Consider the following 16,117-nt stretch of genomic DNA (forward strand, 5'->3'; position numbering starts at 1 on the left):
TTCAAATTATTAAAAATATGAAATCGTGTTCTATGCATACGTCTTTTAATTATTAAAAAATATGAAATCGTGTTCTATAAATACGACTTTTAATTATTAAATATATGAAATTGAGTTCTGTACGTTCGACTTTTAATTTTATGACAGTCGATGTTCGATTTTTCTCTACTAACACGTTTATAATTATATATATATGTATTTTCTATTAACTTATGGAAGTCTCACGTTTAGTATGGGACTTCCTTTTCTTTTTTTATTCTTTGTTATTTCTTTTATATTTAAAGATTTTACTTTTTATGTTTTCTTTTTAAATTTTTATATAAACTTATCTTAATTTTAAACTATTTTTCATATTATGGTTAATTAAATTTTAAAAAAATATTATGTTCTCTTAAATTTTTATACAAATATTTTTTTATATATTCTTTATTTTGATATATTTATTAATAATTTAATTAGTGACATAAAAATAATCTTTTGATTTTGTTTTTACTCCTTAAAATTTGCTAAGTTTTTTTCAACTTTATAAAAAAATATTTTTTGTTTTAAGATTTTTAGATAATTTTTTTATCAAAAATTATATATATAAATTTGTTTTTTTTAAATATATTTTGAGATATAAAATATTTTCATATTTTCTTACACAATATATACATATATACTTTTAATATTAAAATTTTATATATATAACTTTAATAATAAAATCATCTATAAATTTCAAACTAAAAAATATATTTATATAAAATTGAATAAAAATGACAAATTTTAAGGAGTAAAAAATATTAAAACATTATTTTTAATTCATTAATTAAATTATTAAAAAATATCTCAAAGTAAAAAATATATAAAAACTATATGATTGTATAAATAATTTAGAAAACGTAAAAAAATTAAAAATCCATTAATCTTAATATAGTGAAATAGTTTAAAATTAAGATAGTTTATATAAAAGTTAAAAGAAAACATAAAAGGTAGAAATTTTAAAAGAAAAAGAAAAAGAAATTATAAGAAATGGGAAAAAAGTATGTCGTAGTCGTATGTTAACTGTAATACTTCCAAAATTATATATATATATATATATATATATATATATATATATATATATATATATATATATATATATATATATATATATATATATATATATATATATGAAAATATAAAACAGTAGAAGAAAGAGAAATCGGGATAAAGAATGACAACTTCATATAAAATTAGCAGTCGTGCTTTTGGAATAAGATTTCACTACTTTTAATAGTTTCGAGTGGTATTTGATGAAGACGACTTAACCAATTATATATTTTTTTTCAAAATCTGTCTATTTCAGTAAATTTAAAACATTATACCATTTTTTTAAGAAAAACCCTAAAAATCTTACATTCTACTTATTAAGAGTGTATTTAGATTTAGCCTTTGTTCGTTTGAACAGATTATATTGTTCAAACGGGTTTGAGAGCGAAGAAATGAAACGCGACCGTGTTCGTTTCTGCTGATTTGCGAGGATGGATTATAGTGGATTTGCGAGATACGTATGTATATGGTCACTCGCATATATGCGACGATTTGCGTTGATTGTGAATAAAATTTCACTTTTGCCCTTAACACATTTGATTCCAGATGTGATCACAGACGCTGTGTCCAATTACAGTTATTAGAAAAAATATTGAATCAGTTTATTCGATTACGGGATTGCGTAATCGGTTACACTGCAACTACAAATATATATGAATGGTGGATGGTGTCTGTAATCGATTACGCGTGAATATATAATTTGGATTTTTGTGTGAATCTATGCTCCATCTTTCTCTGTTCCCTTACCTAATAATAAATCAATCAATGAATTTAATTCTCTTTTCTTTTTCTACAAATCGATCGCTTTCGTCTGAGGAAAAACTGAAAAAATACTGAAAAAATACTCCAATAAGTTTGTTCCTTCTTCTATGCTTTCGATTTTTATTTTTAAGCAAAATTGCAACAATATTTGTTTCTTTTTTGGTCCGTTTCAACCACTAAACTTTGAACAAAAAACAACATTTATTTGTCTCTTTTGTTTCCAAGAAGATTGAAATGTTTTGTAAATTAATTTTGGAGTTTTTCCAATGCATTTTAAAAAGAGAAAATAATTTTTTTTAAGTTTCTGTTTTTTCTCTTATTTTTTTTCTTTTTATTTTTTTTCCGCTTACCAGTGACAAAAAATAATAAGTTCGAGCTGAATTAGTCGTATAAACTTTATCCAATTAGATTAATTTTGCGCAAAAAAGGGTTTTAATTTCATTTAAAAAAAGTATGTGTTTTCATTTGAACAAGTCAGCTAGTTAATCTAATTACTGTTAGTCAAATTTAATAATTACTTACTTTCAGAAACTAATCTTTTTGTTTACCCACGTGATGAAACATTTTAAACATTAATTTTAACAATTATTCATAATTTTTTCCTCTTCCTAAACATTTTTACAATTAAATATAACATTACAAAATAACATTTTATAATACTTTTATAACTAGGGGCAATCTGGTCATCTTCATTTTCTACCAATTAAACTAATTTTTAAAATCTATCACATCAATCAAATCCTACACTAATTCTCACAAACTTTACTTCCAAATCCACTCTCAATTACCCACAAATCCACTCAAAAAAACAACAAAAAAATTATCTTCAAATCTACACAAATCCATTCAAATCATCTCTCCCAAATCATCTCCCCCAAATCACTATAACCGAACACAGCCTTAAAGATGAAAATACTTTTGCCACAATGACATTAAATTTTTTTAAGAAAATTAAAGTTTAATTATATTTGAATTCACTAAATATATACTTTTTTTTCTTATATATTGAATTAAGAGGAGTATATGTTAGCATTATTAATCATATTAAGATCTTTAAACATACTAAGAGTGTCAAGGATGCATAGATTGTAGAACAAAGAATAATGAGAGAAGAGAAGAAAAAAATGATGTACATGTGACGAGTTTAAAAAGTATTTCAATTAATTTTACTAACTCAACACATTAATTTAATTCAGATTTATCATTTTGAACCAATTCTAATAATTGTTTTGAGTTATAGAAATTTTACAATTTTCATAGATTTTATAAGAAGATTGGTTGGTTGCATTTTCACTTTTATAATGTATTAACTCGAGTTTTCTTCTATAAACTTAATTTATGAGAAAACTAAATATGGTTTTATTAGAGTTGTTAAAATAGATTATCTAGCTTGACCTAATATGGATTGATTACTTAATTAGTCAACTTAATTTGATTTATTTATTAATGAGTTTAAAAAATTTTGAACTTGACCTGATCTATCACGAGTTAATGAATTAATCGGGTTGATTCACTTAATTACAATTTTTTTCTTATTTAATCCAAAATATATTTTTTTCTAATTTAAGTTTGTTTAAAATGATGTTAAATTCCAAATATAATCCAAAATCACAAAAATATGATACATAATCCAAATACATTTAGAAATAAGAAAACATTTAATATTTTTGATTTTTTAATATAATTTAATATTTAAAATTTATAGGTAGATTGGTAAGTCAATCAGACTCACTACAGAATTCGAATGAGGCAAAATTTTAGTGGACCAAGTTCATTTTTAATCTATGTCAAAATTTATAATTTTTTTTATCTCAACCTAATTCAAAAAAATTAACTCGTATTTTAATCTATTTTAATAGCTCTACGAACTATTAAATTGTTCATTGATTATCAACCAACAATTGCACATTTTCTTCATCATTCGACCCTCAATTCTATTTTAGCCAAATATTTTTACACAGTAGACATTTGCTAAATATTATGCTTCACAGCCCGATAGAGTCCCTATGGGTTGCTTTTTAAAACACCAAAATATTGGTGCAACTTGAAACTTGAAAAATAATAAATAATGCTCCTTTTATCTTTCTTGTCACTTTCACAAAATCCAACCAACTTATCTTTGCAATCTTTAGAGAAGAAAATTTCCTAAACATGCAATTCTCTTCTAGTATTTCAAAATTCTCTCCAAAATCTTCTCATTCTAATAGATTACATAATAAGAAAAGAAAAGTAAAAAAGAAAGAAATAAGAGAAAATTATATATATTATCTTATACATGTAAAAATTGTACATACAGGTAAAGATGTACATATCTTATAGATTGATCTTATTAAATACCAAAACTAATTACACTAATTAAGAAAGAAAAAACTTATTTAGTATCATTAGTGATAAAAACTGAACATGTCAAATTAGTCCCAATTGAATTGGAGTACAGTTAAGAAAAATTAAACTTCAAAATTAACGAGTCTAATAATTAAAAGAAAAGAGAGAGAGAGCTATTGAAACATAAAAAAAAAAAGGAAAAATATTAATAAATTATAAAATAAGAGTATATATATATATATTGATTTTTTTCATTTAATACAGATTATAACTGGCAGCAACCTAAATGAAAATTGCAAAGTAATTAAAGCTACGTACCTTTGTATAAAAAAAAAGTGTCAGGTTTTCTGATCCTCCTTTGGATATTGTTGGATCGAGTGGACCAAGTTAAGCATGCTCCCAGGTTACAAAACCAAACTCATTTTACCAAATTTGGAAGGTTACCTCAGCTAACTCCTCCAATTTATCTCCTAATTCATGACACAATTAAACCAAACAAAGAAAAAAAAAACAGAAGATGAGACGCTCCAACATTATTGGACAGATCGAAACTGCAATTCAAAAACGATGAAAAGGTTTTTCACGAAACAAGAAAAATGATTATAACAGCATTGAAAGCACCTTCATGAAAAGGGCAAACAGTTATTCAGTAATTTTTTTTCCAACTTAAATGTTGATTCTGTAAGACTAATTGCGAGGTGGTCGTCTTTCACAACACAATATATAGTGACAACACGGGAGTTGCATATTGTGCAATGTTTATGTAAGGAGAGAGGGTCCCACGTTGTCTTTTTGTATATCAGGCTCCTTTGGGGGCCCCCTGTTTCACCAGACATCTCTTCGTCTTTCATTTTTACATTTTTTTATTTATTTTACTCTTACAATAATGTCATGTCTGCATCGATTTCCCCCACACAGTGTCAATTTAGCACCATTTTCCTTAAAAAGTAAATTAGTATTTAATTTGTTATATAAATTTATTTAGTATTAAATTTTGTTAAATTGTGTCTTTAAAAAAGGTCACGAGTATATTACATGGCAGAAGATGCAAAAGAAACAATTTGTAGCATAAGCTTTTCTCCCATCCCATGTGCTCTTGGCCGTGTTCAGTGACTGTGTGCAAGCGTCCACTCCACAGTAAGCGCTTGCACGTGCTGGCTGCTGTTCCTGTACGACGCCACTGTATTCCTTTGTACCAACTGAAGATTCCCATCCTTAAATCACCGGTCCCACTCTCTGCTTCTTTTCACGTGTCCTGCCATCCCTATGCCGTTAATTACACCATCGTCACCGTCACCCACTCCTACTCTCTCCCACTCTCACTCCCCCGCGCGTCCACATCAACCCTCTCATCGCATCCTTAAAACTTCAATCTTTCCCATTAAGCCACTGCTTAGGATCCGTGGGTGCCAAAATACAAAATATTCTTGTGTAGTGTGTGTTTGATGAGGTGACGAAGACGAGTTTGGATTTTGTTCGGACGAGTTTGAAATGAATTGAATATACCTTGTATGGGAACGTGGTTGGATTGACTTGTCCAAGGTCTCACATTATTTAATTGCGTAAAATACTATGGTTTGGAGGGTGGCCGGTGAGTTCACTTTCTCCTAAAAGAGTGTCGGGGCCATCTTTTTCCTTTTCATGCAAGGACAATCTCCTTGATAAACGCGAGGGAGAAAGAGAAAGAGAAAGAGAAAGAAAGAAAGAAAGAAAGAAAGGATTGTTGTAGCAATGTGGTGATTTACAGTGAGCAGCGAGGAGGAGGAGGAGAAAGAAAGAAAGAGCATTTTTTCCAACACGAACACCAACATGTTCGATGGAGTATCAGACCAGTTCCACCAATTCATAGCACCAAGGACCACTCTTCCTCTTCACTTGTCTTTCCCTCTTCATGCCTCTTCAACTTCCCCAACTACCTTCTTACCCTTTGATCCCTATAACCCTTCTCAATCTCAGCAACACCATTTTCCACTCCAAACCAATCTCTTTCACCCATTGCACCCTCCTTCTCCTCCTACCCACAAACACAAGCTTCCTTCAATCCACATTCACACTCACCAAACTCAATTACCAGACCTAACCGATTCCTGGTCCAACGATGAACTCCTTGCACTTTTCAGAATCAGATCTACCATGGAAAATTGCTTCCCGGAGCACACATGGGACCATGTCTCCAGGTACCTATATATATATATTCCATTACATCACATTATCCCACTGTTGTTATCTTTTAATTCACTCACTGTTGTTCCTTTGAGCTGAGACTAATGATCTGGGGGAATGAGAAATTAATGAGTTAGATACTGTATGCATTCCATTAATCATCACATGTTAATTACATTCATGTGTTAGACAAATTAACGCACACGTGCACCAACCAGCAACCAGCTATAGTACTTTAGCTCGCACGCTGACACAGCACGGCAAGACACAGAGCCCGAGAGAAAGATGTTTATATATAAGGCTCCGCCGGTTGTGGAGGAAAGAAATTAAGTTGAAGAAATGAAAACCATTAGAGGACAGTACGTGCTTACAGTTTTTGCGAAGTAATAACAGAAATGCTTATGTTGTGGGTTTTGGATTTTTTGTATTTATGGTGTGTGCAGGAAGCTGGCAGAGCTTGGGTTTAAGAAGAGTGCTGAGAAGTGCAAGGAGAAGTTCGAAGATGAGAGTGGATATTTCGACAACGTTAGTAACTACGGCAAGAACAATTACCGGTTCCTTAGCGAGCTGGAGGAGCTTTGTCAAAACCCTGATTCGGGTGGTGGTGGTGGTGGTGATTGTGACGGTGGTGATGATGGAATCGTGAGGAGTGAAAAGACCCTCCTCCACCTTGGAGCAGACAACATGGGTCATCGACAATGTGATGGAACAGATGACAAGGTTGTGGTGGAGAAGTCAAAGGAGCGAAAGAGGAAGAGGCGTGACAGGTTCGAAATGTTCAAGGGTTTTTGCGAGAGTTTTGTCAACAAGATGATGGCTCAACAGGAAGAGATTCACAACAGGCTCCTGGAGGACATGGTGAAAAGGGACCAAGAGAAGTTTGCCAGAGAGGAAGCATGGAAGAAGCAAGAGATGGAGAAGATGAACAAGGAGCTTGACATCATGGCACAGGAGCAAGCTATCGCCGGAGACAGACATGCCACCATAATTGAATTCTTAAAGAAATGTGCAACAAAAACAATAACTACGTCAACAACTTCACCATCTCCTCCAAGCCAAAATGCCAACGGTTCGAATCTTCCAAATCGTTCATTATTGCACTCACTAAACCCTAATAGTCCTTCCAATGAAGACAACAACCTCGATCCAACACCAACGCTTCTGAATCATGATGAAACTAAGTTAAGAGCAGAAAACCCTAGTTCGAGTGAGACATTATTACAAGTTCCTTCTTCCTCCAACTCATCCCCAACTCCCCACAACCCTAGTTCTTCCCTCAATAGCCAAAACAATACTATCCCATTAGAGTCGAATTCAGTTTCGACGTACAAGACAACCTCAACAACCCCACCAGGAAGCACTGAGAATTCGAAAGATGATGTTGGGAGAAGATGGCCAAGGGATGAAGTGCTAGCACTGATAAACCTGAGGTGCACGAGTGTAAGTAACAACAACAACAGCAGCAGTGAAGAAAAAGAAGGAAATAACAAGGGTCCTCTGTGGGAGAGAATCTCGCAAGGGATGTCAGAGGTGGGATACAAGAGAAGCGCAAAGAGATGCAAAGAGAAGTGGGAGAACATAAACAAGTACTTCAGAAAAACTAAGGATGTTAACAAGAAAAGGTCCCTTAATTCTAGGACCTGTCCCTATTTCCATCAACTGAGTTGCTTGTATGGTCAGGGAAAAATCGTGGCAGCACAGTCGGAAAGAGAAGGGAACTACATGAGTCCAACCGCGAATTCCGGCCAAGTGCCACCGGATGTTGATGATGAAGATGAGTCTTCTCATGTGGGGTCTGGTGGTTTGGATCATTATGCATGTTAATTCATCTCATGCAGGTCAGAAAAAACTTTGAAATTATTAAGTAATAATACCTTCTTTGGATTGTGATTACTTTCAAATTCATTAATTTCTCCATTTTATAATAACTTCCACTGTTTTCCTTCTTTTCTTTTGGTTTTGCTTTGTGTTGGTGGGAATTGAATATGTATATTTTGCATTTTGGTTAGCACCGACAGCTTGAGGAAGTACAACAATGTTTCTCTTCTGTGGAAGACTTTTTATAATGGCCCTTCTATTTATTTACACCTTCTTTTCATGAGATTGATGTTTCATGCATGTATTAATTCACCAATCCCTATTAATTGGGAACACACTGACCCCAGCAAAAGAGAGCCTTGCGTATCAGACATTCTTAGGAATATATAAAATTTTATTTTGTACAACTCCTTTATTACCTTTTTTTTCAGTTCTTATTTAAAATTTATATTATAAAAATAAATAAGATAAAAAAAATCAATGATGTTGTTTTCCAAATTTAATGTTGAAATTATAAACTCTCGTGCCAATATATAAGGGGAAAAAGTTATAAATTATAATATTGCTAGCTTGCATGATGGTGAATTTTGCGTTAATAGTAAATATGTGAAATAAAAAAATTATTAGGTCTATTTTTTTTTTCTTATTAAGTTATCCAACTTGATATGTGCAATAAGATCTTATTAATATGAGAATATTTTGCTAGGTGAATTTGGATATTTGAGTTCGTGTGCTCTTAAATACTATTGAAGTTTCTCTTTCCAAAGATAATGCCTTTGATTTTGAGGCGCTTATGAAAAATTAACTCATGATTCATCATCTTTAGTTGATAGATACGATGATGTTCAAAATTTAAAATGAAATTAAAATTAGAATAAATTATAATAGTAAAATTAAATTTATGTAAAGAGGAAACTTATCACTGATTTAACTCCTTATAGTAGAGTGAGGTATATAAAGAAGTCAAATATTCTTGATTTGAAGAATAAAATAAATTATGTTGTCATTCCTACTTTAGAGAGGACAATATATGTATATTTTTTTAATATTTTTGGCTATAAAATTATCCTTTTTTTTGTTAAATTAAAAATGTCAAATTTAAACAATTTTTATATCATGTGAAAAAGTAAACAACTTAATAAACAAATATTCAATATATGGGAGATTAAGTGGTTTCTAAAATATAAAGATGGACTAACATTTCGCTTTAACACAAGTTGTAGTGTTCTATTTATATTTAATTAAATAGGAAATAAATTTTTATTATATCACTTGAATAGGAAATAAATCATATAAATTATTAATTTTTTTATTATTTATCTTCACTTTGAACTATATAATTCAGATTATCAATATGACAGATATAAAATATAGTCATAAATATACAATTCTTAAAATTACTTCCATATATATATATATATATATATATATATATATATATATAAACTTATAATATATTATAGATTAATTACTTATTTTATTTTTATTCTATTATAATAAACCGAATTGCATAATTCCTTTCTGCTTGGAATTTTTTTAAAAAATATATATACATAAAATCTGTAACAAAACTTATAGGTAATGTTTTGTCAATTCATCACATAGCATTCAAATGCTACAAACATCCACGCCGTACATTTTGATTGATCATTATCAATGGTTCACATCTTCAAAATCATCCTGTTAATTAAATCGTTGACTTCTTTGCTTTAATCTACAATAATTAATTCATTATTGCTAGGTTTTAGGAAGGTAATTGTGCTGTTAACCGACTTTAATTTGGAGCTTAACCATTGTTCTTATCTCTTTGCTCATAAGCACACTCGATTTTTTTGAATTTCGGATATATTTTATAATTGAAAAGGGAATCCAACTGTGCTAAACTTTTACCTTTTAGTAAACAGACACCATAAAATTGTATTTTATTTTTTAATTAGTATTTGAACTTTTGTTATTATTTCAATAAAACCTTGTATTAACTTGATGTTGAATGGGCTTTAGATAAACGTGGTGTTAACATTTAACATAATCAATTTGCACCACTAATTTAATTCAATATTATTTTTAAAAGTTTTGTGTATAATTAAAATATTAAAAAGAATTTGTAAGGTACACGAGGATTCCTCATTGTTGTTTTGTTAACATTGTCCTTTGGTTCCTAACAAAAATAATTTGTCTCCAACAACCTATTTCAGTATTTGTGACAGTGTTGATTTGTCACAACCAGTTATAGTAGCTGGAAGATAATCACTGTAGAAGACAGATGCACTTTGGCAACACCTTGTTTATATTTGTCAGGTTTTATAGATAAATCATCATAAAGTGACACAGTTACTTTCACATACATATTAAAGATATAAAAATATAATTTTTGTATTTTAAAAAAATTAAATAAATAAAAAATAATAATTCAAATGAATATAAAAAGTTGATGTGTATCAAAAGATTATTTCTCTTTATATATAAATAACTTTTTAATCATTTGTTTTTCTAGATATTTCATTTAGAGTAATGATATAAAAAATAAAATAATAAAAGACAATATCAAATCAATATAAAAAATTAACGTGTGTAAAAGCATATTTTCTTATTTATTATTCTTAAACACAGTAACTCATATAAATCACTCATAAGAGTTATAAAAGCATTAGTAATAAAAAAAATATTTATTATTAATGTTATTATTATTATAATTATTGAAGACTAAAATTCATAAAACTTAATATATATATATATATATATATATATATATATATATATATATATATATATATATATATATATATATATAAAGAGAAATAAATTGTTGGAGTGATTCTGGCCCCACACTTTTCTGCATGACACATAGACACAAACACACTCATTCATTTTTCACTGGCACACACTGCCACCTACATCATGCATCATGCATGCCCATGTGCTCCTCTGCATCTCTTCTCTTCACTTTCAGTGAACGCTCACACGTGCGTCCTGTGCTCTCTTATTATTACTAACACCACTTCTTTATTTGACTTTTAACCACACCAGTCAACGTAATTAAGCCCTCTTAATTTTTTTTCTTAAATCAGAGTATCAGGTCCTCCCACCCGAATAAACACTTGGACCTTATTCTAAATATTCGGCCCATAATATTTAGCCTTAAAGGCCCACGTACTCCAAGAAATCTTTTCATAAAAATATTTTGACTTTTACTTCCTGCACTTCCACAATTTTTTCACGCACCTTCTCAAATTTTCAAAATGTTTTATCCTGGCTCTCCACTTACATATTCCGGAACAAGTTCTCCAGAATTTTTGAAACCAACCTTTTAGGCGAGATTTTTGAAACAAAACCTTCGAAACAAGATTTTCATAACGTAATCTCCATAGTAGAATTTTTGAAACACTGGACACATTCTAGAACAAAAGTTATCGGAACAAACTTTTTAGAATAGATATAATATAAGGATTAAGTTAGGTAAGTCCAAGGATAAGGCTCATAATAAATAGTTTTTCATTCTTTAAGTTTTTTATGGTTTCTTTAATTTTTCGTTCGTGTTATTGAAATATTTTGAAAGATAATTGTTTCGTCATTGAATGAAAAACATCAAGCTATTAAATAGTCAATACAACACAAGATAAAATCAAAAATATGAGTAAGAAGTTACTACTAAACTTTTAACTTATAAAGAAAAAATCTCAAATAAATTGGGATTTTATTTGACTAATTCTTAATAAATCCTCTCTTAAACTAAATTCTTTTAATATAAAAAGGTTAGTTTACATGACTCTTTTTACAAACTCCAAGCATTGCACGCAGCTTTAGAAAAACATCTAGTTTGAGAGGCTTTGTCATCATATCAGCAATCTGTTCCGCAATTCTATCACTCCTACTTGTACAAACTCTCGAAGAAAGTGAAAACAAACATCTATATGCTTTCTACGTCCATGCACTACTAGGTTTCTTAATAGTTTGATAGCATATTAATGTGGTGCTAAATAGTTATGGAATCATGCTCAATTTGATCAAGTGTCATGAGTAACCTCTTTAGCCAAATAACTTGATAGGAACATGATGCTTGCGATGAATTCTGCCTCTATGGTGACAATCTGACAATTGATTGTTTCTTTGAACACCATGATACAGTTCCAGATCCAAAAAGAAAGACATTTCCAATTGTACTTTTTTTATCATCCATATCTCCAACATAATCACTATCAGTATATGCTATGAGTTTGTCACTTTCTCCCTTCTTGTAAAATGTTCCAAATTCAATAGCTTCTTGTATATACCTACCCTCATTGCTAATTGTAAATGGAGTTAAGTGAAATTCTCCATATACTTGCTTAAAAGACTTACAATAAGCATCAAATATGGAGGAGTCGAAGTAAGATACATAAAACAACCTACCATTTGCATGAAGCAAGTTTTATGTAATGAGTAGTTTTTCATTCCTTAGTTCTTCTTAATCTTTTCGATCTTTCGTGTTGTTGGTCTCCTCAAAGTGTACCTACACATAATACTCTAATGCTTAAGATAATTATCGGTTTAAATAAAAGTTGTAATAAATGTTGATAAAAACATTCTATTTTGTTTGAACTCTTTATTTATAATATCTCTTGTGAATTTTTATGTTTTGGTATGCCTAATAATCCAATAATCTTCATTACAAGAATAAATTAAGGTTATTACTATAATCATATAATATGTTTTCAACTTATCGATTTGGATCGTTAATTATTATTAATGTATAAACAAATACACTAATATACATTAATGTAGAAATGTATTAAATTCATGTATTTTCAACATCAAACGTATTAGCCAGTAAAAATAAATAAATAATTTATGATGTCCGATTATGGAAAACACGTTTAGGTTGGATACTTGGTCGCGTAGATGGTTGTTCACCGTCTTTGGATTTTGTTTTATTTTGTTTCAGAATCTTCAAAAATGTTTCTTCTTTCCTTGAACTTCCCTTTTGCTTGGCATACGTCCATTCTCACACTACAGTGTCGCGGTTCAACCTTACCACATTATAATAAAAAATTGTTGCATTTTTTAACATCCTTTAATTTCTGTCATAATTATGTTCATATTTCATATATACTTTATAAATTATTTTCTGCTATTGCGGAGGAAAAAATATATAAATTCACAATTGTTGATAATATACATATTTTATTGTAATGGAAAAGGACAGAAATTATAGAAGCTAGAGACTCGATCGTTGTAGAGGCCATTTTGTTATATATAAAACATTTATATATATTATTATTCCACCTCAAATCTCGTAAAATATATGTGCAAATTAATTGAAGGGAAGCAAATTGTTTGTTGCATTCTTATAGTAAAGATGTTGACTCGATGGAATGCCTGAATGAGACAGGCATTACGATTAATCATTATTTATTTTATTGAAGTAGGTAATGTGTCCACTATCTTTTGTTTGCTGTAAAATATATATTATTATTATTATTATTATTATTATTATTATTTTATTTAATGGCTAATATATTACTTTTATCAATGAGACATGGATTCGTTATCTATTCCATCTTTCCTTTAACTTTCTTTTGTTGGTTAGATTTGTGTCTCTTTAACATTTTTGTGATCTGTTCATTTATTTTATGTTGAGAAAATTAACTAGAAACAAGTTATAGCTAAGCATAAAAAATAAATCAATTCACAGATTGACTTAAAATAAATTCACAGAATTATGCTTCTAGATTTAAGAGAATAAATTCATCGTGAGAAATTCTACTATCAAGTTGGAAGCATTGCATTAGGTTGATAAAATGGATTTATAAGATATAAACAACCTAAATAGACGACAACTTATAATGATTGTAAAATTAAGTTGTAAAATTCAGTTTAATTTTTTTTCTTAATCTAAATCATAATTAAGTCGTATTTAACCTTGCTTAACTATTCTATGAACAATGACAAGTTCACTAGCTCACTAAAAAATAATATAAATAAGTGAACACTTAAAGTAAATTCAAACTTTTAAAAACCAAATTTATCTCCTTAAAAATAAATTCATAATTAAATTGATTTGAACGTCAAAATATTCTACAAATATGTCTCTGCACAAACTGACAACCAAGACTAAGATCAATAAAATGAGACCAATAAAAGAAAACCAATAACCAAAATCAACAAGAAGAAGAGACATAAAACTAAGAATAAAGAAGAACAAAAGAGAAAAACATAATATTAAATAAGACATCACATAAGTGATTTTCATTATTTCTACCTTGAAATTGATAACATTAATTTCTATATGTTTTTGTGTATTGGTTTTCATGAATAAAATAATTTTTTCCTAACTTTTATGTTGTTTAATATTTGAGTTTAGTGCTTTTTTTTACTGTTTTATGTTTTATTTTGGTTTTACCTCCAATATTTATCTTAAATGTGTTAAATAAGTAAATAAGAAGTATTTGTGACAGAGGAAAATAAGTTAAGACTAAATGAAGTATATTTGGACAAGAAAATATCATACAATAAATACTCAGATCTTAATTTATTTAATTTATTAAATTATTCTTTAATTGTGTTTATGATATTTATGTTTTTTTGTTTTCTCATTCATTAACATTATAAGATTCAAAGAGACATGTTTTGATCTTTGATATTTTTATAGATTCTTTTAATTGTAAATGATCTTCCTCAAATTATTCTCATGTATGTTCAAGAGATTGTCATCTATCATACCCTTCTTTTTTAAGAGAATTTGTCCTTAATTTCGTACAACTTGAAGATTTTTTATCACCTCCTTGGGTCTTCTCCTTCATTCATAATGATTTTTCCCCTTTCTCGGGTTAGAGAGGAAGATGTGATATGAATGAGAGATGTGAATGTGAGTGGAAAGTACGAATAGAGTTTGAAGCAGTTATTTAGTGCCTTGGAAGATGACTTTTCTCTTCTCTTTGGTTTGAATTTCTTTCTTATCTTTTTATTCTCTACCATGAAGAGGAAACCCTATTTCGTTGAAATTAAATGTAACAAACTAAATGCTCGGTAACTTATGTTGTTAATATATATATATATATATATATATATATATATATATATATATATATAATAAACTATATATATCATTCTAATTCTAATTAATATTTGATTTTAGTATTTATGTTTATTGTGACTTATCATTCATGACTTGTTTGTTGATTTTTGAAGTGTTGAAAAATGTTCTTTGAATTTAGAACTGTATTTGAATATCTAATAAAACTTATATTTAGAGATAATATATATCTTCTTAATAATCTTAAAATTCTTGAAGTTGATGTATGGTTGTTTGTTGATAATATGAGGAATAGAAATTTATGATATACTCAAAGTTACTAGAAAAAAATATAATTTGAGTAAATTTATAGGTTGATTTTCGTTTAATTATGGAATCGATATGTTGGTAAATGAAAAAAAAATGAAATGAGTGAAATCTTATTTTTGACAACTATATATATTTTATCTTACACACAAACTCTTTAATAAAACATAAACAAAAACTTATTTGTATTCTATAAGTTTTGTTGTCTATTTAATATGTTAATTACAATAATGATCCGTGGTTGTTGTTGTTGTAAAAAAACGATATTTATTAATTGTTATTTATGACCGACAGTTATCGATTAACAAAACTAAACAATAAACTTATAGATGTTTCTTATTAAGATGTTTAATTTGTTATGTTTATTTAATGTAAAATTTAAACTGACATTTTAATTTTCAATCAATGTTTTGACCTTGAAAGAAAACTGCACGTGAGAATTACAACAGAAGCAATGAAGTGTAAAACTTTTAGTCGGAAGTCACGGCAGTGGTAAATCTGCATCTGATAATTTGAATTTGAATGTGAGAATAAATTGACGTGAAGTTATGCGGCGGATGATAAGGTGGGTAATTGAGAAGGAGAAGAGGTTGTTAAGAATTAAGTATGCCATCAAATTCCATCATTATTATATTCATTCTCTTCCATTTCTTATGCTTT

General features: G+C 28.8%; 1 protein-coding gene across 1 annotated transcript; it reads left to right on the forward strand.

Annotated features, from left to right (window-relative positions):
• Positions 1–5,504: 5,504 nt before the first annotated feature.
• On the forward strand, positions 5,505–8,422 carry LOC124823294 (trihelix transcription factor GTL2-like). Its single transcript, XM_047295484.2, has 2 exons — positions 5,505–6,335; positions 6,765–8,422. Exons 1-2 carry the CDS (start codon positions 5,968–5,970, stop codon positions 8,143–8,145), a joined length of 1,749 nt encoding a protein of 582 aa, XP_047151440.1. The 5' UTR covers positions 5,505–5,967; the 3' UTR covers positions 8,146–8,422.
• Positions 8,423–16,117: the final 7,695 nt, after the last annotated feature.

Source organism: Vigna umbellata, chromosome 5 (assembly GCF_029865625.1).
Source record: "Vigna umbellata cultivar VRB3 chromosome 5, Vumbellata_1.0, whole genome shotgun sequence".
NCBI classification, from domain to species: domain Eukaryota; kingdom Viridiplantae; phylum Streptophyta; class Magnoliopsida; order Fabales; family Fabaceae; genus Vigna; species Vigna umbellata.

What these genes read in the sequence shown, in the direction of transcription:
- LOC124823294 (XM_047295484.2), top strand. Translation starts at nt 5,968, where the DNA reads ATGTTCGATGGAGTATCAGACCAGTTCCACCAATTCATAGCACCAAGG. An exon ending in ACATGGGACCATGTCTCCAG is followed by an intron (nt 6,336 to 6,764) that starts GTACCTATATAT and finishes TGGTGTGTGCAG; the next exon opens with GAAGCTGGCAGAGCTTGGGT.